This window comes from Sphaeramia orbicularis, chromosome 21, assembly GCF_902148855.1.
Source record: "Sphaeramia orbicularis chromosome 21, fSphaOr1.1, whole genome shotgun sequence".
NCBI lineage: Eukaryota > Metazoa > Chordata > Actinopteri > Kurtiformes > Apogonidae > Sphaeramia > Sphaeramia orbicularis.
Genome location: NC_043977.1, coordinates 9,245,165 through 9,268,252, shown reverse-complemented (window position 1 = coordinate 9,268,252; position 23,088 = coordinate 9,245,165). Strand labels below are relative to the sequence as shown.

Sequence of the window (23,088 nt, the reverse complement as noted above, 5' to 3'; positions counted from 1 at the left end):
TTTCCAGGTGGTGGGTTAAGAGGAAAATGACCTCAAACTGCAGAAGCATCAGGTGTGAAAACCTGAAATGAACACTTTAAGTTGGCTCATCACAATGAGCTGATCAATTAAAGTGAATTGTATGTGAATTATTCTGTTTCTGTCTTTTTTATCTGTATTCAGTGAACTGTTCTATGATTTAACCCACACTGATCACATTTTATTGTCCTCCGACACTCATGAGTGGAGACAAAAATGTAATTAAACTGTATCGTAGCATCGATGGCACCGCAGCGTTGAATGTTTTGGTGTAGTGGTAGTGGTTATAAGTATTATAGTTATTATTAGTAGGAGTAGTAGTGGTGGTGGTAGAGTATTAGTAGTAGTTGTAGTATTAGTAGTATGGTAGTAGTGTATTAGTGGTAGTTGTAGTTGTGATAGTAGGAGTAATGCTGTAATAATGTGGTAATATTGTAAAAATTCCCTTTTTTTAATGTAAGGTTGCTCATGCTTATTCACATTTTTCAAGGATAGTTTTAGATGTAAACTTTTTCATAAAGTAATTTTCCTTTTTCACTCTAACACATGGAGATAAGTTTGTAGTTATCATTATTTATCATTATTCTGTTATGATTTTACTGGTCTGGTCCACTTTAGATCATATTGGTCTGGCTGTGGAACCCTGAAACTAACATAGTCTGACAGCTCTAGTCTAACTGACACCGTCATACCTCCAGTCATTTGCATTGACATGTCGGGTCAACCAGCCTCATATTTTCGTGGTCGTGCAGGTTTTGTGTCCGACAGTGGAATGAGCAGAGGTCAGGATGAAAGCGGTTCCGGCTGAATAAACCACGGTCTGGAGGTGAGAGGAACCTGTAATTGAAGGCTTTTATCGGCCCTCCTCATGGCATAATTCTCTTTCATCTGTGAAATCAAGCGTCATTTTCTTAAAACAATCCTCTGGATCTCTGTTGTGTTTTACTGGACCCAATGTGCAGCATCTGTATTAGTAACCAGTTGGCAGCAGAAACAGGAATTCCAAAGCAGAAGTCAACGCCAAAACCAGCTTTTATTCCTGCCAAAGCCTGTAATAAACATTGGCAAGTGAAGTGTCAGCAGTGGATTCAAAGAGACAGAAACAGCCGAAGGTGAGAAAACGAGAATGAAAACTCACAAGGACGTTGAATGTTTTAACCCTGGAACACTAGAGCAGACGCTGACACCTGTAAACGGGGAAAGTCTGGTTTCTATGTGGATCTGATCTGGATGTTTAGACAACTCTATAACAGCGGTGTCAAACATAAGGCCCACGGCCCAAAGCCAGCCCAACACAGAGTCCAGTCCCCCCATTGGATGACGATGGGAGGGGGTGTCTGGGAGGGATTTGCTTGGCTATGGTGTGTGTGTGTGTGTGTGTGTGTGTGTGTGGTAGTGGTGGTGGTGGTGGGGGGTAGCTTTTTAGTTAGTGAAAACCTGACATGTTACCCATGTATTGAAAATATATAATACGTTTTTTTTATCTATCTATCTATCTATCTATATCTATCTATCTATCTATCTATCTATCTATCTATCTATCTATCTATCTATCTATCTATCTATCTATATCTATCTATCTATCTATCTGTGTGTGTGTGTGTGTGTGTGTGTGTGTGTGTGTTTACGTGTATCGTGTACGTAAATATCTTGTGACAGGGCTTGACATGAACCTTTTCAACCCACTGGCCAAACAGTGCTGTAACTTTTTAAAGCTACATCTGACTTTTGTCACCAATTTTTATCAGCTCTGTAAAACCCAAGTCATAGCCGAAGTATCACAAATCCATAAGCCTTTACACGATTACTCACTTGAATGTCTTCCCTCACGGTGAACAATTTCGAAGTGTACTCCACCATAAATAGTCCATTTCTTCAAAATGCCTGAGTGACGTACTGGCTCCATTTGTAAACAAATGGATTGTTTATGGTGGACTACACTTCAAAATTGTTCACCGTGAGGGAAGAGGTTCAGGTGAATAATCCTTACGGCTTTTCCTTAAGGCTTATGGATTCGTGATACTTAGGCTTTGACTTGGGTTTTACAGATATGATGAAAGTCATACGGCGTTTTAAAGTCACTGGCCCTGATCCATGAGCTACTGGCCCACATATCAGGCCCACTAATTTTGGTTAGAGCATATACAGGGGATGCAACATTGTTAGTATGTATATGCAAATTTTGGCATCATTAAGCATGAAAAAAGAAAGCAATTGGCATGGTGATGGGTTGTTTTTATTCATCTTTTATATTAAAAATATTATGGGTGATTAGTAATGAATGCCGATAACCGATATTTGGAGCCAATATTCATTTGCTGTAAAATTGAAAAACTTGGTGTCAAATATCTATATCTATATCTATACCTATATGTAACACAATTAGAACAGCAAAACAAAAATTCTAAACTAATGTAACTTAAAAACTAAGTTAAGTAACTAACCTATTAACCAGAGTTTTAAAGGCTCATTCCATTGATTTAACCCTTTGTTCAGTCTGACTTGACCTGAAAAATAAAGCTTTATTATCTCATCTGTGGCAGACGTCATCATGGTTTCCTTAGATTAGAAGAGACCAAACCAGGCAGCATTATGGGAAACGTAGGAGGTTGTTTTAGAATTTGAGCTGCTTTTTGGCTTTGTTTAGGTTTGAAGGAAACTGTTCAGATGTCATCAAATAAAGTAAACTCCAGTCTGGTATGGAGAGTTGAACTAAACTGTTCTATTTTACTGAGAAAAAGTGACTTATTTATTCAATTAGTTTTTATGAACATCAAACTGGTGGATGGAGACTCTCGTTTTTATGTTCAGTTGATGATATATTTTGCTGAAAAACTCACTTTTTCTTCAGTTTTTTCTGGTTTTGAAATAATAACCTTTGATTTTACTCTGAGCTTTAATGAACATCTACATGATCAGTGAATTAAACATAAGAAAATACATGATTTACTCTAGAAATGCAAAATACAGAGGATAATATAAATGGTTTAAATTACTTAGAAAAGTTTGAATATAGAGAAAAATTAATTTTGGAGTCACCACAATCAATAAAATGTACAAAATAATGAAGAAATTGAATAAAATTATTGAGAAAATTAACCAAATAATGAAAAGAATCAATATAAAATGAAGAAAATGAGAAATAAAAATCATGAACAAAATGTTGCACAAAATTTACACAAAAAACTGGTGAAATAATCAACAAAATGGACAAAAAAGGCAAAAGTCACTTTTTCTTCACTTACTTTTGTTTTGATATAATAACTTCTGAATTTACTCTGAGCTTTAATGAAAATGAATTGTGAATGATCAGTGAATTAAATATCGGAAAATGCATGATTTACACTGAAAAATACAAAATACAGAGGATATATAATAATGATAAATCACTTAGGACAGAAAGGTAGGAAAAGAAAAATTCATACCCATAAAATAAAATAAACATTATTTAACAGATACTTTAACTCATCCTTTACCCCAATTTTAGTGTTTTATGATGTCATTCATCACATTTTTATCATTAAATACTAAATAAACTGAAAAATCAAATGAAATAAACTCCACTGTGAAAATATCATCTGACACTAAAGTACACAGGTTTTTTCCCAATATTTTTCCATTGAAATGTGGAGAAATCAAACCAGTAAATGATTTAAATCAGTCTATTTCAACAGGATATTTGTTAAAGTGTGAAAAGGTGAATTTATACATTTGCTGAGCTTTATTTTATTCAGCCCGTTCTCAGCATTTATAAACCGTAACTCTGTCTAAAATGTGCAGAAAAGTTTGATAAAATTGAATTAAAGTGCATCCGAGGTGTGAAAGTTGTGTTTCTGTGTTTGTTGTGTGTTTTCTGCTGTGATGCGTTGTATTCGTCGTCTGCGATGGATGTAAAACTGTATGTGGTCGTTCCTGTTTGAAGAGAAAACAAATAAGTGCACACATTTGGTCTTTTGTCCTCCTCCCTGTCAGTTTCCGTGGTAACAGCGAGAGCATTTCAATGCAGCAAACTCTGCCGAGGAGAAAAAAAAAAGGAGGAAAAAAGAGACCAGGACGACACTTTTTTAAATTTTTATTTGTGCATTGTGTGAATTTATTGACATCTTTTGTGAGAAACAGCAGAACTCGAGTCCGACAGATTGTTTCGTGAAGCACAAATGTGTAAAATAGCATTTATTTAGCAAAACAAACACACAAACAGCAGATTTTTCAGCGTTTGGTCGATTAAAACTGAACAAGACGAACACAGAAATGCTGGAAACCCATGGAATTCCCTGATTGATAATAAAACAGACCATTCTCATGGTGCGTTCAGGGTCCCATATGGGCCGTTTCAACACAACATGGTGCATTTGAGGACAGGTTGATGTGTATGTGCATTTGAACTCAAACCGCTGAAGTTTGAGGGGGTTTTGCGTTTTTCAGTAGCATTACAGATTCTGCGTTGATGATGCACCTGAATGCATCACAGTCAATTAAGAAGTAGATTGCAGTCAATCAGATAAAAAGAAGTACGATGCTATTTTTTTCAACACTTTTTTCTGTACTTTTTTTTTTATTGCTTGTATTCATTTTTGTTCATATTTATTTAATTTCATCCTCATTTGGTTCATTTTCTGCATGATTTTGCTCCTTTTCTGTCCATTTTTTGTATTATTTTGCTTATTAATGTTACTTTTGTTAAATTTTTGTAATTTAGTCTGTGTTTTGTTTATTTTCTGGATTATTTCACGTTTTTTTTATTCAGTTTTTGCTTTTTCTGTACTTTTTATTATTGCTTAGCTTGTTTTTTGATCATGCTTTTACTCATTCTCTGCATTATTTTACAATCTTTTGTCCTTTTTTTATTATTTTGCTTGTTTTTGTTCATTTTTATTTATACTTGTTTAGTTTAGTGTTTATTTTGTTTATTTCATGCATTATTATACAGTTTGTTTTCCTTTGTATTGTTTTTTTCCCATTTTGGTTATTTTTGTTATTTGGTCAGTATATTATTTATTTTATACAATTTTTTTGTTTGTTTTATGACAGATGCGTGTGATTCCAAACTTTCATTCGTAGGTGGTGTCGGGATGAAAACGACTTAAAGACTCTGCACTGATCGTGCACCTGAAGGCATCACAGTGAATTAAGAAGTAGATCAGAGTAAATCAGATAAAAATAATTATTCCCTAAAGACCGACTTGTCCTCCACAAACTAACTCTGTCCACGTTGTTGAAGTAGGATTCAGACTTATTCAGCTTTTTGTCTCTTTCTGTTCCTTTTTTTTTTTTTGGCTTTTTTCAGTCTTTTTTTGGTCTTTTTTTCTGTCTCTTCTTCTTTCTTTTTTTTTTTTTTTGTCTTTTTTGTCTTTTTCTGTGTCTTTCTTCTTTTTTTTTTTTTTTTTTTTCTTTTTTTCTTCTTTTTTCAGTTTTTTTGTCTTTTCTCTTTTTTGTCTTTTTTGTCTTTTTTTCAGTTTTTTCTTTTTTCTCTTTTCTGTCTTTTTCTGGTATTTTTTCTTTTTTCTGTCTTGTCTTTTTTGGTCTCTTTTCTGTCTTTTCTGTCTTTATTTCCTTTTTTCTGTCTTTTTGTCTTTTTGGTCTCTTTTCTGGCTTTTCTGGCTTTTTCTCTTTTCTTTCTTTTTCTGTCTATTTTTGTCTTCTGTGTTTTTCTATCTTTTCTGTCTTCTTTGTCTTTTCTTCTATGCCTTTTGTCTTTTTTCAGTATGTTTTCTGTCTCTTTTCTGTCTTTCTCTATTTTTTCTGTCTTTTTTCCTTTGTGTCTTTTGTCTACTTTCAGTCTTCTGTCTTTTTCTATTTTTTCTGTCTTTTGTCTTTTCTCTGTTTTCGGTCTCTTTTCTGTCTTTTTTCTACTTTTCTGTCTTTTTCCTGTCTATTTTTCCTGTCTGTGTTTTTTCTCTTTTCTGTCTTTTTTCTGTCTTTTTTTTTGTCTTTTCTGTGTCTTGTCTGTTTTTAGTCTCTTTTCTGTCTTTTTTCCTGTTTTTTCTATCTTTTTTGGTATTTTTTCCAGTTTTTTTCCTGTCTTTTTTCGCTGTTGTCAATGGTCAAAAACTCAGATGAAAAGGCGCTGTTCGCCGCCTGTTCTCGCTCCGCGCTGATTTCGCCCACGCAGGCCAGAGTCAGTGTACAATTAGACATGAAAAAAAGACGTCAAATCACAGGTTTGTTCAGTCACGTCTCCAGCTGAGAGGTGTCAGGGCTGTGATTAGCTGCCGGCCTCGGGTCCAGGCCTGTGATTGGCTAATTTCAGACCCGGTGCTGCATTCGGAGTCGTTGTAAATGAGGGGGAAAATGGAGATGCAGATGTTTGAGGTTATTTATGATGACGTTTGGGTGAATTAAGTCTAAAGACGAGGATGAATTAAAGGAAAATCCTGAAGAACTAAGTCAACTGTGCATTACAAATGTGAATTAATGCTAAAAATTGACTGATAATAAGTTCATACAGGACGTTTATCATCTTAATCGCTGTTATTTTCAATCAATCAATCAATCAAATTTTTTTTTATATAGCGCCAAATCATAACAAAAGTTATTTCACGACACTTTACATATCGAGTTGGTCGAAACCAGACGCACAAATTTTGCTGTGTATTTTTATTTGGTGCTGCTTTTGTTCATTTTCAAAATTATTTGGATCATTTTAAGTTTTTTTTCTGCATTATTTGACTCATTTTAGTCTTTTCTTTTGGAATTCTCTAATTGTTTTTGTTTATTTTGGTTCATTTTTGTGTTTTAGTCACTGTGTTGTTTGTTGTCTGTATTGTTATTTTACTTGTTTTTTTGTACAGGTTTTGATTTTTCTGGACTTTTTAATAATGCTTAGCTTTTGTTTGTTCATACTTATTTAATGTGGTGCTGATTTTGCTAATTTTCTTTTCCTTTTTTTGCTTATGTTATTTACATTAGTTCTGTTTGTTCAGTTTTGTCATTTTATTATTTGAGTATCATTTTGGTTGTTTACTATTTTTCATATTTTTCAGAATTGTTACTTGTTCATTTTCTACATATTTAATTTACATCTCATTCTATTCATTTTCTGCATAATTTTCCTCTTTTTGTCTTTTTTATTACTTTGCTTGCATTTAGTAATTTTTGGTCATTTTATTTTTTAGTCTGTATTTTGTTTATTTCTAGATTATTTCACTTGTTATTTGTGTAGTTTATGTTTTTTCTGTACTTTTTTATTATTGTTTAGCTTGTTTTTGTTCATACTTGTTTTATTGTGCTCATTTTGCAAATTTTTTTACATGATCAGATGTGTCATTGAATTTTTCCGCTATTAATCTGATAATTAATCAGACTCAGGTTGGACTTTGATTGACATGTGATTGACAGTTCATTCATCTGCTAAATCTGACTTCAGAGTCTGATTTTTTTTAAGAAAGCACATTTTTTCTTGACAATAACTATGGTTGTGATTAACAAGTTCCACCCAACTTGACCGATGTGTTCGATGAATCCCAAACTATTGGCGCCCAAAGCAGTGACATCATCATTTCTCTGCCCACTGATTATTTACAATGATTTAAACTGAAGAAAACTCATGCATGTTGAAATCTTTGTCACATAGAATTAGTGCTGAATCTCCGATGTGTATGAGTCACATACTGCGGGTCGTTTTCTGGCGTCCGATTGGTCTGGTCATGTATCCGTGGTTACTGATGCAGTGAAACCGACCGGACTTTGGGAGCAATAAACTCATTTTCCGATCAATAAAACCACTTTTCAAGCTGTGTTTGACACTGATCCTGTCGCCGTGGGGGTCCACAGTCAGTTCTGGTCTCGACGCTCTCGCCCACTTATGGAGAATACGGTGAAGGATGAGTCATCGGACCAAACGCTCTCTGCAGACCACCAGGTTTTACGACGTTCAACTCTCACATGTGGATTCAGCTTTTTAATGAGAGCAACATACTGTTAATGGAACAGAAGATGGACTGTTCCAGAAGAAACCTGGTAGATGCACAAATACATGGATTTATCCACCATCCACAAACGTCTGCTTTTTCTTCTCCTTAAATAAACCAAACAGACTCATTACTTAAGTTTTCATTAATTTGAGGTGAATTACCCGTTGGTTGTATTTTGCATCATTGTGCTTCGTCACAAAGTCAAGACTGAAGCAACTTCATACAGAAAAGACGACCTTTATGCATGAAAATGCAACAAAATGGTATAAAACAAGTCAGGTATTAAACGTGATATGGCTCACGTAAATATACAAGACACTTTTAATTGGTGTGTTATCTGTACATTATAAGTTTTCCATGTGTATGTTCATGCCGAGTCAAATACCACACTGGGGGTTAGAGTTGTGTGAACTGGAGATCTTGGTGTCAATTGACGTACGATCAAATGGCACACCATACGACCATACAAAGTGAAAGTGAAACTTACACTTTGCTAATTCCTCTATGTCTCCCACTGTTGTGCACCTCATTTTCCTTTTCCCTACCTTCAGAAACTTTTATTTGAGGGGGCAGGACATTTGTTGTCCCTCCAGAACCAGGCCCGGATGGTGCCCTGATGTTTGTTCTGCCATTAGATTCACAAGTGTCGCTAAGTAGCGTATCAAACATGTGACATTCCTGCAAATGAATGCATGCTGTGTGGACAAATGTTTGAGCATATTGGAGGTATTTCCCTTTTGAAGAAATGGAAGCTTTTGCAAGTGTTACACATGGCCCTGGTGTCGTCTTTTCGCATGAAATGTAGCTGTACTTTGGAGTGTTTCTGCACTGACGCCATGTTGACTATGTTCTAAACCAAAACAATGCAGCGTATATGTGATGTCATCACGCATGTACAACGAGGGCAGAATCAATAAGCAGAATCGTTAAGCAGGCAACGATTCTAAGGATTTGAGCTACTGGGAACCAGTTCTGAATTCCCATCATTTCACTGACAAAAACATCCATCAACTGATTCAAATACAGACACTGCAGCTGTTTATGCCCTGGATAGATCTGAACTGTACAAACTGGAAAAATAGAGATAAAAACAGTGAAATTCAACAGAAACACATCAAAACACACTAGTAGAACACTCCAAAACAGCACTCTCACTATTATATACAACTAGCCCGATGACCCGTGGGGAACCATGGGTTCTAGATGTGGCAAATAATAAACTTACCTCTGATCCAGTTCATTCCTTTACTTTCTTTACTTTTCTTGGCAAAGTCCACTGGCATTTTCAGTTAAATAACCTCTCAGCTGGCATGTCTGTTTCTGGACATGAAATTTGACACCATGGCAATGTGACCCTATTGTTTATCTGTTGCTAGGTAACCCACTTTCGATTCTATGATTCTGGGCAAGGCTACTGTGAGGCTATTGTATTCCAAAATTACTAATATCTCCCAAAATATTGGTCCTATCAGCTTGCCATTTTCACTATTCTCTTCCTCGACCAATAATGCATAAGTATGTCAAACTACAGCAGTCAGATCTGTATAGCTTTTTATGATGCCCGAGACACACTGACAGAGTCCACTTAACTGAGGATTATTTCCAAGAATTCACTACTAAAACCTCTCTAAAACGCCGATAAAAGTAATAAACATCGTCCATGTCTCTCTCACTGACTGTACTCTGCTGCTCTCTGCTCCACCCACTTCCACCCCTCCCCCTCAGCCAATGCAGACCTCTACCCTAATGTGTTATAGACCAATAGAAAGAACCCAGTCTCAGATAAAAGATGACAGTTGGATTGTGTCAATAGCGCTATATAATAGTCATTTGAATGAGGGTGAATGACAAATTGACAAAACAAAAAGAGACAAATCACCTAAAAAATAGTGATGATAGAACCATATTTTAGCTTAAAAGTGAGGTTTTGGATGCATAACCTTTACTTTCAGTATTTTGTGTGTAGTAGTAATTGTAATGTAATGTAACTGCTGCTTTATCTCAGTTCAGGATTCAGACATTGACCATATTTTAACAGATAATGTGAACAAAAAAAAACAGACTACTGTAAATCTGAATCTTGGCCTCGTGTCCTGATCCGATCACATCAAACTTGTGTTTTTCATTGATTATCAAACTAATTTCATCGTCAGATCTGAGGCGTCGTCCACAGTTTGACGCTGTTTCAGATCTAAACAGATGTCACTTTGATCTTTTCCTCAGCTTTTTTGGTCCATGAAACCAAGCATGATGGGATGTTAATTGCTCCGCTGTTCCGTGCAGTTCATCTGGGTGGAAACATCTGCATTCATTATGTTTATTCAGGTTTCCCTTTAATTTACCACCTGTCAGTGCATCAGTACAAATCTAAGTTCATTCTGTATATTTCCTACTGATGATGACTGCACTTTGGCTACGATTTAGGCCTTGAACAACTTTAAATGCATGACATGAACTTAATAAAATATGATGCACTGGTTTAAGTTTTACAAATAAACCAAGACTGAAATGACGGACGACAGGAATCAGTGGTAAAAGCCAAGGCAAGGCAAGGCAAGGCAAGGCCGATTTATTTGTATAGCATAATTCATACACAGCGCAATTCACAGTGCTTTATAAGAATGGAAAAGAGGCAAGTTAAAAACACACAATTACAATTAAAACATAATCAATAAAACATAAATAATAATCAATTAAAACAAAGTAAAAGGTCAGAGTGCAGATAGAACCCTTTCAGTTGTTCTATGCACAGTTGAACAGAGCTGTTTTCAGCCTGGACTTAAACATTGTCACAGTAGAGGTCTGCCTCACATCATCAGGAAGACTGTTCCAGAGTTTAGCTGCGTGGAACTGAAACACAGCTTCTCCCTGTTTAGTCCTGAAACTGGGAACCAGCAGAAGACCAGTCCCTGAGGTTCTCAGGGTCTGAGATGGTTCATATGGGACCAACATGTCACAGATGTACTTTGGTGCTAGACCATGAAGAGACTTATAGACCAGCAGAGCTGTTGTAAAAATCTATTCTCTGAGCGACAGGAAGCCAGTGCAGATCTGAGCACAGGACTGATATGGTCGTACTTCCTGGTTCTAGTTCGGACCTGAGCGGCAGCATTCTGGATGAACTGCAGCTGTCTGACAGCTGGTTTAGAGAGTCCAGTGAGAAGGCCGTTACAGTAGTCTAACCTGTTAGAGATAAATGCATGGATAAGTCTGTCTAAGTCTGCTTTAGACAGTAAAACCTTTGATTCTGGCAAGGTTTTTGAGATGGTTAAAGGCTGATGATGTAATTGAGTTAATGTGGCAAAAAAGACAAACATTTATTACTTTGCAAAATCAGCCTCAATGAAAAGAAGTCAAATATTTTTTAACAAACCCAAATGGGCTGGATTTATTAAAACTACAATAAATATAAAGTTTTAAGCATATTGTACTTACATTAAAAGCACCAACAGGCCTGTTTATACATACAGTAGACCATACGTATAGTATACAGTATGCCATACATATAGTATACAGTATACCATAGGTATAGTATACAGTATGCCGTACATATAGTATACAGTATACCATAGGTATAGTATACAGTATGCCGTACATATAGTATACAGCAGGCATGTCCAAAGTCCGGCCCGGGGGCCAATCACGGCCCGCGGTCAGATTTTATACGGCCCACAGCTTCGGTTTTATATTATATTATTTATGGCCCGTTTGGACTGTTGAACCGAGTACATGAATCATAAAAGGTTCCAAATGCAGTTCCTCCTTTCACCTCATGGTGGCAGCACCACTCTAACTCTATCTGGCTCTGTGACCTTGCCGTGAACCCTTTTCGCTAATTTCTAAAAAAAAAACGAAAGTTGACAGTGAGGGCCGCCGCTTCCAGGAGAGATGGGAATTACAAATTTTTTTCACTGAAAATCGAGGTGATTGTGTTTGCCTAATTTGTCAAGAGACTGTTGCCTTGTTTAGGGAATTCAACGTAAAGACACTAGCAGACAAAACATGCTAACACATACGACAAGCTAGCAGGGAGTGAGCGTTCGGAAAAAGTGAAGCAAATTCAAGCTGCTTTAAACTCACAACAGTGACTCTTCATGTGAACCTGTGAGTTCAGTGAATTCACCACCAAGGCAGCTACCAAGTTGCCAGGTTAGTTGCCTCTAACTGCTGGTGTTATGTACTTGTACAGGGGTTGGACAAAATAATGGAAACATCTTGAAAAATCAACAAAATATAATTTAATATGGTGTAGGTCCGCCTTTTGCGGCAATTACAGCCTCAATTCTCCGAGGTATTGATTCATACAACTTGTGAATTGTTTCCAAAGGAATTTTCAGCCATTCTCAGTTAGAATACCCTCCAACTCTTTTAGAGACGATGACGGTGGAAGTCGACGTCTTACTTGAATCTCTAAAACTGACCATAAATGCTCAATAATGTTGAGGTCTGGGGACTGTGCCGGCCATACGAGATGCTCAACTTCAGTAGAATGTTCCTCATGCCATTCTTTAACAATTCTAGCTGTATGGATTGGGGCATTATCATCTTGAGGTGAAGGTGTTTCCATTATTTTGTCCAACCCCTGTAGATGTGACACAAAATATTACTTTCTGAATGATTTTGTGAAAGACAAGAGCAAGAGTCATGTTTTCATCTTAAATGTTAACAGACTTTGCATTACTGAGTAATATATGAGTAATGATTACTCACATAAGTCATGTTTAAAATGAATGTGGGGTTAAGATTTTTATCAACTTCTTGGACATTTAAGATACTCCACACGGTTTGTTCTATGTTATCTGACTCCAGATGTGAAAGGAAGGCAGAAATGTTTTTTTTTTTTAATTTGTTCATACCTGAGTGGCTTAGATTTGGTTACATTGCCATTTTAAAAAAATGATATTTTGACAATGAAAATAAAGTTGTTTTTAAAATTATCGCTTTTATGTAATTTTTACTGTTTAAAAAACGTCAGAAGGGACCACTGGCCCCTGTCAGTCTCCACATTCAGATCTGGCCCTCTTTAAAAAAAGTTTGGACACCCCTGGTATACAGTATACCATAGGTAGTATACAGTATGCCGTACATATAGTATACAGTATACCATAGGTATAGTATACAGCATGCCATACGTATAGTATACAGTATACCATACGTATAGTATACAGTATACCATAGGTAGTATACAGTATGCCATACATATAGGTACAATATGCCATAGGTATAGTGTACTGTATACCATAGTATAGTATACAGTATACCATATGTATAGTACACAGTATGCCATACGTGTATATACAGTATACCATAAGTATAGTATACAGTATGCCATAGTATAGTACACAGTATACCATATGTATAGTATACAGTATACCATAGTATAGTATACAGATACCATAAGTATAGTATACAGTGCCATACGTGTAGTATACAGTATACCATAAGAGTATACAGTATACCATATGTATAGTATACAGTATACCTAAGTATAGTATACAGTATGCCATACGTGTAGTATACAGTATACCATAAGTATAGTATACAGTATGCCATATGTATAGTATACAGTATACCATATGTATAGTATACAGTATACCATGCGTATAGTATACAGTATGCCATATGTATAGTATACAGTATGCCATAGGTATAGTATACAGTATGCCATACATATAGTGTACAATATGCCATAGGTATAGTGTACTGGTATACCATATGTATAGTATACAGTATACCATGCGTATAGTATACAGTATGCCATATGTATAGTATACAGTATGCCATAGGTATAGTGTACTGGTATACCATACGTATAGTATACAGTATGCCATATGTATAGTACACAGTATGCCATACGTGTAGTATACAGTATACCATAAGTATAGTATACAGTATGCCATATGTATAGTATACAGTATACCATATGTATAGTTTACAGTATACCATACGTATAGTATACAGTATACCATGTGTATAGTATTCCATGTCATGTTTACATCTCTTGGTTCATTGGTCACTGAAGCCTCAGTTTGAGAGACTGATTGAAAATTAAAGTGAAAATAAAACCATTACAAGATAAAATGGATCTTTTACAGGAACTACGTTTTTTTGTGTGAACTTCCTTCTGTTCAGTTTTCAGCTGTGATGGTGAATGTGTGGTCTTAAAGATGATGATGATGATGATGATGTTGGGTTTATTTCTATGAATGTTCGATGTTCTTTTGTACTGATTAGTTCTTTGAATGTCTTGAATTTATTCTCCTCCTCCATGTGTCTCTCTGTTTGTCCATCTGTCCATCCATGTGTCCATGTGTCTGTCCATGTGTCTGTCTGTCTGTCCATGTGTCCATCTGTCTGTCCATGTGTCCGTCTGTCTGTCCTTGGTGCTTTCCTCCTGCTGACTGCTCTGTTTTTCTGTTTGTTTACAGGCAGAAATATAAAAGTGCTTCACAGAGGTAAGAGACTGAACCACAGACGGATCTGACACTAACACAAACACACCTCCTACGTCCACCTGTCTGTCTGTGTCCATCTGTCTGTGTCTGTCTGTCTGTCTCTACTCTGGTCCTCTCTTTCCTCTCAGAACCACTTGATCTGACTCTTACCTGTTGTTTCTGACTAAATTTATTCCCATCGCTGTTGTTTCCACAGACGTGGGTTTGTCTGGTTGTGTGGGTTTGTCTGGTTGTGTTTGTGGGTTTGTGTCATTGGTTGTGTGTGTTTACTGACATTAAGCCTTTATTTTTAACCAGAGACACAATAAATACAAATAAAACCAGGAAAAAAAAATCACAGCTTGCAAATTGTGGAACAAGTAACTGGACCTGGAACATTCTGTTTGGGTCAATTCTGCAGAAGTAGAGTCAGAAAAGGTTATGCTGGAGATTCATCTTGAAAAGAGGAAAATAAAATGTGTTTACAAGAATGTTCATGTTCGTGTGAATGAGGCATTAGTGTTTAACTGATAAAACTGCATGTCATACAAATTTAACTACATTAGATCTTTTTTTTTTTTTAAATCATTTTCATCTGTTGTACTTTAATTAACTCCTCTTACAGACTTTAATATAAACACATTTGCATTGTTATTACAAAATACGTTTTTTTATATATATGTTGCAAAAGAAATGCTGCAGATTCTATGTTTGACCTGAAATGACTCAATAGCACCACAACAGTGATTAAGTTTGCCATGAAATAATAATGTTTTTGCTGTTAATAACCACGACATGCTTAAAATTTTGCATTTGTTCTAGTTTTAATAATTTGTACCCCATTAATCAACAAAATGAACAGAAATAATCAAAAAAAAAACCAAAAAAAATTATCAATAGCCTTTAAAATCTCCTGTTTCTGAAATAAGTGGGAGTGTCTGAATGTTTCCAACATTATCCGCCATCATGGCCTCAGGACAGAGTGAGAATTATGGGAAATGATGTTTGAACCAAACATGACATTTTCATCACAGTGAAGATGAATGAGGTGAAGCTCATACTGAACCTGAACCACATTCAGTACACATGCACCCATGAATTCAGTTACAGTTAATGATGTGAATGTGTTTTTCTGTTGTTTCGGTGCAGTGATGTTTATTTCCAGAATGTTCTGGTGTCCTGGTGTTCATCCTCCAGTAGATGATGGAAATGTTTCCCATAGAAGTGAAAACAGTCTGGACTTTATTATGTCATAATCTTTCAGTAGAGTCACTGAGCTTTGTTCAGGGAGGGTATTATCTTTCTTTCTTTCTTTTTCTTTCTTCTTTCTTTCTGAATTTTCTTTTTCTTTCCGAATTTCTTTCTTTTTTCTTTCTTTCCTCTGAATTTCTTTCTTTCCAAATTTCTATCTGAATTTCCAAATTTCTCAATTTCTTTTAAACTTTCTTTCCAAATTTCTCAATTTCATTCTTTCTTTCTTTCTGAATTCCAGAATTTTATGAATTTTGAATTGGTAATGTTGACATTAACTGTCCTGATGTGACCTCTACCTGTAAAAAAAAATGGTCAATTTGAATATAAATGCTGTTATTCTGAGTTTCTGTAAGTGTTCCATTTTGGTTGAGGCTTGTTTTCTTCTGCCGATATTAATCACAATAAAAGAGGCAGCATATTTATTATTATTTTTTATTCAGGAAATAAAAAGCCTGGAATCTCTGCAATCTTGAACTTTTCTTTCACTCCACCTCTCTTCTTTTCTGGCTGCAGCCGTAACCATGGCAACTAAAACTGATTTCATCCAATTTACAGGAAGGTGTTTGGTTACTACGACAACAGCAGGATGCCTGACCACAGCGGAGTCTTTATTTCTCCCTGTTGTCAGTCTCCTGTGTTGAAAACATCCATCCGTCCGTCCATCCATCCACCCCCTCATCGGCGCCGTAGATTCGGTCCATGTCGGTTACATAATGCAGATTCACGCCCACCCGTCCTCCTCCACCACAATTATCACAAAATATGGAAGTACAGAGGTGATTCTGAACCGTCTGTATGGAACATCCTTCTGTTGGTTGGTCAGGAGGCCTATGAACCCATAATCCTACACTTTTATTATACGTCACGCTGCATGTACATGGAGCATTAAGCATTTCAGAATTAAAGGATACAGCCATCAACAAAGGTTTTTAAGAAAATGAAGCTTTTATTAACCTTTAAAATCCTAAAACTACTGCACTGGGGAATTTTCCTCTACATTCAACCTTCATTACATTATTTATCATTTATTTGAACATTATTCCCCTCACTTTGCATTTTTCAGTGAATAATCCGGTATTTTTTTGTATTTAATTAATCTGTCATATAGAATTAAACACGTTTATATCATTTATTGGTGTGATTTCACCAAATTTCAGTTGAAAATAGATTAACTGCCAGAGAAACAGTTTATTTTATGTAGGTTTGATAAAATCATTTTGAAATTGTTAAAACAAATAATTAATTAAAATTAGTACAGAACAAGTAAAACATTTTTTTTTAATTTTTTGTGTCGAAGGTTGTGTCGAAGGTTGTGTTTAAGTTGTGTTGAAGGTTGTGTCGAAGTTGTGTTGAAGTTGTGTCGAAGTTGTGTCGAAGTTGTGTCAAAGGTTGTGTCAAAGTTTTGTTGAAAGTTGTGTCAAAGGTTGTGTTGAAGGCTGTGTCGAAGATGTGTCGAAGGTTGTGTCAAAAGTTGTGTTGAAGTTGTGTCGAAGGTTGTGTCGAAGGGTGTGTCGAAGTTGTGTCGAAGGTTGTATCAAAGTTGTGTCGAAGGCTGTGTCGAAGTTGTGTCGAAGGTTGTGTCGAAGATGTCGAAGGTTGTTTCGAAGGTTGTGTTGGAGTTGTGTCAAAGGTTGTATCAAAGTTGTGTCGAAGGTTGTATCAAAGTTGTGTCAAAGGTTGTGTCGAAGTTGTGTCGAAGTTGTGTTGTATATTTTATTGTATCTGTTTGAGCATTTCAACCCTGTAAACCCCAGAGCTGACGGAGGGCTGGAACTTTCCCTCAGTTCAGTGTGTGTTCTATCAGTGGAATCAGGGTCATGGATGTAAATGCTGTAAACCTGTTGTATGTGTGAATGTGGAGGTGGAATCTGAGCACAATGGATCAACTGTTCCAGTGAATGTTGAAGCGAGGCCATCGCTGATGCCTTTGTGTTCCATCTATTCTGGCTTTTCTAGGTTTGTGTCTCACATTAAATGTGTTAAATCTTAAATACTTTAATAAGATGAACTGAAAACAAATGACCAAAGTGTTGTTTATCTGATGTTTTCAGTGATAGTCTTGTTTCACATATACATTTTTTTGCTCATTTTGAAGATTATTTGATTAATTTTGTTGATGACAGGGGCAGCCATGGCTCAGATGGTAGAGTGGGTCATCAAATAACCAAAGGGTTGGCGGTCCAAATCCCGCTCTGTCCCAGTCATGTGCTGTTGTGTCCTTGGGCAAGACACTTCACCCTCCTTGCCTCCAGTGCTGCTACTCACACTGGTGTATGAATGTGTGTGAATGTTTGGCGGTGGTGGGAGGGGCCGTAGGCACAGATTGGCAGCCACGCTTCCGTCAGTCTGCCCCAGGGCAGCTGTGGATACAAATGTAGTTTACCACCACCAGAGGGAGAATGTGTGAGTGAATGAATAATGGATCCACTGCGCTTTGAGTATGCGTTCATAGAAAAGCGCGATATAAATCTAATCCATTATCATTATAATTGATTCAATTTTTTTCATTAGTTTGTTCATTTAGTTCATTATGTCGATTATTGTATTCATTTTGTGATTATTTTGTTCATTTTTCTGTATTTTATTGATGTTTTGTTGAAAATTTTGTTCATTTTTGTTCATTGGTTTACTTTGGTTTTTTTTTTTTTTTGTTTATTTTCTTAAGTTTAGCTCATTTTGATGTTGTTTTTTGATAATTTTATTCATTTCTTCGATGATTCTTGTAATTTTTAGAATTATTTTACTCATTTTTGTTAATTTTTCTTTTGTTTAATTTTTTTCATTTTGTTGATTATTTTCCTCATTTTCCTCATTATTTTATTTTATTTTTTTCATTTTACTAATTTTGAATGAATACGTTTTGTGATTCATTTATAAATAATGTAATTTATAACTAAAATAATAAAGCCATGTTCATTTTATTTGCTTCTTTGGTTATTGTGTTGATTACTTTATTCATTAATTAGATTATTTTTGTTTTTAATTTTGTTGATTATTTAGTTAATTTTTATGCATTTTGGTGATTTTTTTTTTTTGATAATTTCTGTTCACTTGTGTTCATTTTGTTCATTATTTTGTTTGTTTTCTGCTAATATTTTAATAATAAAGCAGTTTTCACATCTTGGGGAGTCCAAGAAGCTCAGTTTCATGAGCAGACATGAAAACTGGGCTTTGAGATCATCATTAAAATCATTTTTTGTTTGATATCTGTGGAAAACCTCTGATCTTTTTAATTTGAGCTGTAACTCAGGATCTGACCTGTTCGTTAAGATGATTAATTATCAGTTAAATCAGTGTTAAATGTTGCACGAGCTGAGAAAAAGCAGAGACAGATTTGGACGGAGACAGATCTGTTTTCCCATATGGGACAAGTCGAAGCAGACACTTTGCAGAACGGCCGATCTGCTAAGAATAACAACACCTTATTGTGGAAACACAACAACAACAGACGCACGATGGACAACAGTGGATTAGACAAAGCAGTTCAGGAAATACATGTTCACTATATGGACAAAAGTATGTGGACACATTGAATTCAGGTGTTTCTTTTCTAACAGGGGTCTGGGATACAAAACAAAAATGACTAATGTCAGAATATAGTTTTATATTGGGATAAATATCATTGCATTGGTTAGTTTGGATAAATGGTTATCTTTGTTTCCAAAATGCCTCAGAGATGGTTTTTACTTAATTTTTCTCAACACTGATTTTATTTTTTTATCCATGACTATGACTTTAAATGTTCTACCTCTGAATTCCTCAAGTGTTTTTCAAGTTCTGACTGTAAATAATAATTTTCTACCACAACTAACCATCTACTTTCATCACATCTCCTGAGGAAGAAAAATCTCCATTAAACTTTAGGAAATATTGATGTTTTTATCTCAAATCATCATGAACGGGACATCATACAGCTGTAGACATGATGTCCTGTTCATGATGATTTGACATAAAAACATCAATATTTCTTTAAAGTTTTAATGGGAGATTTTTCTTCCTTAGTGGGATGTGAAAAAAGTAGACAATTAATGGTGGTAGAAAGGTGTTATTTACAGTTAGAGCAGGAAAAAAAATTGAGAAATTAAGAGGTAGAAGATTTAAAATCCTGGTCATAGATTAAAAAAAAAAACAAAAAAAAAACAATGTTGAGAGAAATTAAGTAAAAGCAAAGAAAACAATTTAAACCAACTAACCAATGCAATGATATTTATCCCAATATGAAACTATATTATAACATTTGTCATTGTTTTGTGTCCCAGACCCCTGTTACAAAAGAAACACATGAATTCAATGTGTCCACATACTTTTGTCCATATAGTGTAGATTTCACAGTAAATTGCAGTAAATATACAGACCGAGCAACAGCAGAAGCTAAAAAGCAACAAAAAGACAGAAAAATAAGTCACATAAGTAGATTTTAGTCCTGGTTTTGCTTCTTCTCCTTTGTTTTCTGTGTTTTATTGAACTTCCTGTTAATAAGCGTCACTAATAATGACTAAGCAGCCGAAATCATTTAGTTTTGGGGATTATATGTGTCAGCTGATCCCTCTGAGCTCTGTTAAAACCTAAATATAACCCTGTTAATTAGTAAACGGGGCTCTGCTTTACTACAACATTTCTCTAATTCAGCTTCAAAAACACAAAGAAACTATTAAAAAAATAAAGGAGAAGAATCAGAGTTTGGGCTTTTATTTCGCACTCATTTATCTGGACTTTTGGACTTTAGTTCCATCTGGACCATGTGTTCGGGTCTAAAAACCTCATCTAGACCTAAAAGAGTCTGCATCATTTACCTCTGAATATTTATAACCTTTAGGTGAATCCCAGGTTTTCCACAGATATCGTCAACATCAGGATCGCAAAGTCCAGTTTTCTAATTTTCTTACAGGGGTCTGGGATACTAAACAATAATGACTAATGTCCTAATTTAGTTTTATATTGGAATAAATATCATTACATTGGTTAGTTTGGTTTAAATTATTATCTTTGCTTCCAAATACCTCAGATGGTTTACTTAATTTCTCTCAACATTGATTTTTTTTTTTCTCCATGACTTTGATTTTAAATGTTCTGCCTCTAAATTTCTAAATTATTTTTCATGCTCTGACTGTAAATAATAATTTTCTACCACATCTACCATCTACTTCCTCACATCTCACTGAGAAAGAAAAATCTCCCATTAAACTTTAAGGAATATTGATGTTTATAAACTATATGGACATAAATATTGGGACACATCATGTCTACAGCTGTGAGAGTTCCTGTTCATGAGGATTTAACATATAAACATCAATATTAATCATCAATATGCCCGTTATCCCGATATCAAGCTATATTCTGATATTAGTCATTACTGTTTTGTATCCCAGACCCCTGTTAGAAAAGAAACACCTGAATTCAACATGTCCACATACTTTTCTCCAAATAGTTTATGACTTTGAAATGATGATATATGAAATTATGCTAAGAGGATAACAAAATATTAGAAAACACAATAGGACGACGATTAAGAGTCATTTCTGCAAATAATGTAGCTTTAATTAAAGACTGAATAACACAGCAGTAATGAATGCATGAAAGGGTAATCTCAACAAGTCATTTATAATAATAATAATAATAATCATAATTAGGGGGTGTTAGAAATATCGGTTCTGCACTATATAGCGATATTTCATTTCACAATACTGTATCAATATTAAAAACCACTGTATCGATATTTTAGATATTTATTCAAATGCAGATATGGCAGAGGTTCATTTTTGTTTTTTGTTTTTCTTAATTGTTTATACCCTATTTATTATTTTTTAACACTGTTTTATTAAATAATGGTTTTTTGAAGCTTTCTAAAAGTACTTTTTCCTGTCTGAGAGGCAGATGGTAGTTCCTTTGGAAACAAGGAGAATTAGAAAAGTTGTATGATATAGCATTAGATCCTGTTCTGATCAAATAAAAATTGTTTAGTATTTGCACATGTTTCTGGTGTAATTCAGTTTTTCCAGGAAATGATCTTAAAAAAAAAAAAAAAAAAAGCCTTTTTAACAGTATCATGATATATCGTATCGTGATCCTAGTATTGTGATTTGTATCATATCGCCAGATTCTTGCTGATACACAGCCCTAATCATAATCATAATAATGGGTTAAAGAAAATTTTACTGCTCATTCTTGAAGTTGTGAAAGTTCGTCTCAGTCTAAATCCTGGACTTTTAAAGCTCTGAAATCATTAAAGGACTAATATGTCACTAAAAGACATGTGACCAGAATGACCACTAGGAATTAAACTCTGCCCTGTAGACACTGTTGGGAGCGGGGTCTGGGTTGTTTTGGATGTTTTTTGTTGCTGGTGTATCTAGGTCCAGCTGCTCGCCTCCGTCAGACATGTGCTGTTATTTTTCGTACGTGGATTCGCCTTTTGGCGTGGGCGGGTTTGATTGACAGGCGGTGGAGTATCATGTGACCATCTGGAGGGAACAGATTGGGCCGTGGTGCTTCTGTGCTGTGAACAGGACAGCAGATGTGTGGGTGAAGACCTGGATTTCCTTCAGCCGCCAAATGCGAACACACAACACCTTTTTTATCTTTGGCGGCGACTCAAGATGGTTTTATTTTTGTGAGAAATAAAATCACGAATCCAGCTCATTGGGCTTTGGAGGCTGAAGGGAAAACAAGTCGTTCTGACCCTGAGACTCGATTGAAAAAGGATAAAGTTTTTCATCCAGAACATTCCATCCACCATGTACTTTGACCTAAATGTGAAACTCTTCTTCTCTACATCAGTCATCACAAAATGAGGAAATAATCCGTGAAGTGATCAGATCTGCGGTTCAGGCCAATTAAAATGAGCAATAATGAAGAAATTAAACAACAAATCAACAAAATGAAGAGAATAATCAACAAAATGAGCAAAAATGAATAAAGTAATGAACAAAACTAAGAGAATCAGGAAGGAAATTATAAAATAGTCCAAAAAATGGGAAAAATAATCATCAAAATGAGCAAAACCAAACCAAATATATATGTGTATAACACTTTATCATATACATCGAAAACATCACACAAACAACACTTGATATATGTGTGTATGTGTATGTATATCTATAGATATATATATATATATCTATAGATATAGATATATAGATGTGTATATCAACAAATGAACAGAAGTGAATAAAGTAATGAACAAATGAAGAGAATCGAGGAAATGAATAAAATAATCAAAAAAATGGGGAAGTTTGCTGTTAACTTTTTTTTTGTATTTCATCAACTTGAGTCATTAATAAAAATACCGAATGCTCAATAACTGTCTTTTTTTTACCCTTACATGCCATGTTTGTAACATAAACAAAACATATTTTTGATGCAAAAAAACGCTAAAAAAAAAAAAAAAATGCCAACCTTTTTTTTTCAATATACTACATAAATATTTGATTTGTTATTTTTTTTAATTTTTTCATCCTGGCATATGTCAA

General features: G+C 35.1%; 1 protein-coding gene across 1 annotated transcript in view; it reads left to right on the top strand.

The window, feature by feature from the left end:
• pde1a (phosphodiesterase 1A, calmodulin-dependent) overlaps positions 1–23,088 on the top strand; it is a 45,595-nt gene that overhangs the window by 3,158 nt on the left and 19,349 nt on the right. The window contains 1 exon segment of the mRNA XM_030125648.1: positions 14,360–14,386. Coding sequence (XP_029981508.1) covers positions 14,360–14,386 — 27 coding nt within the window.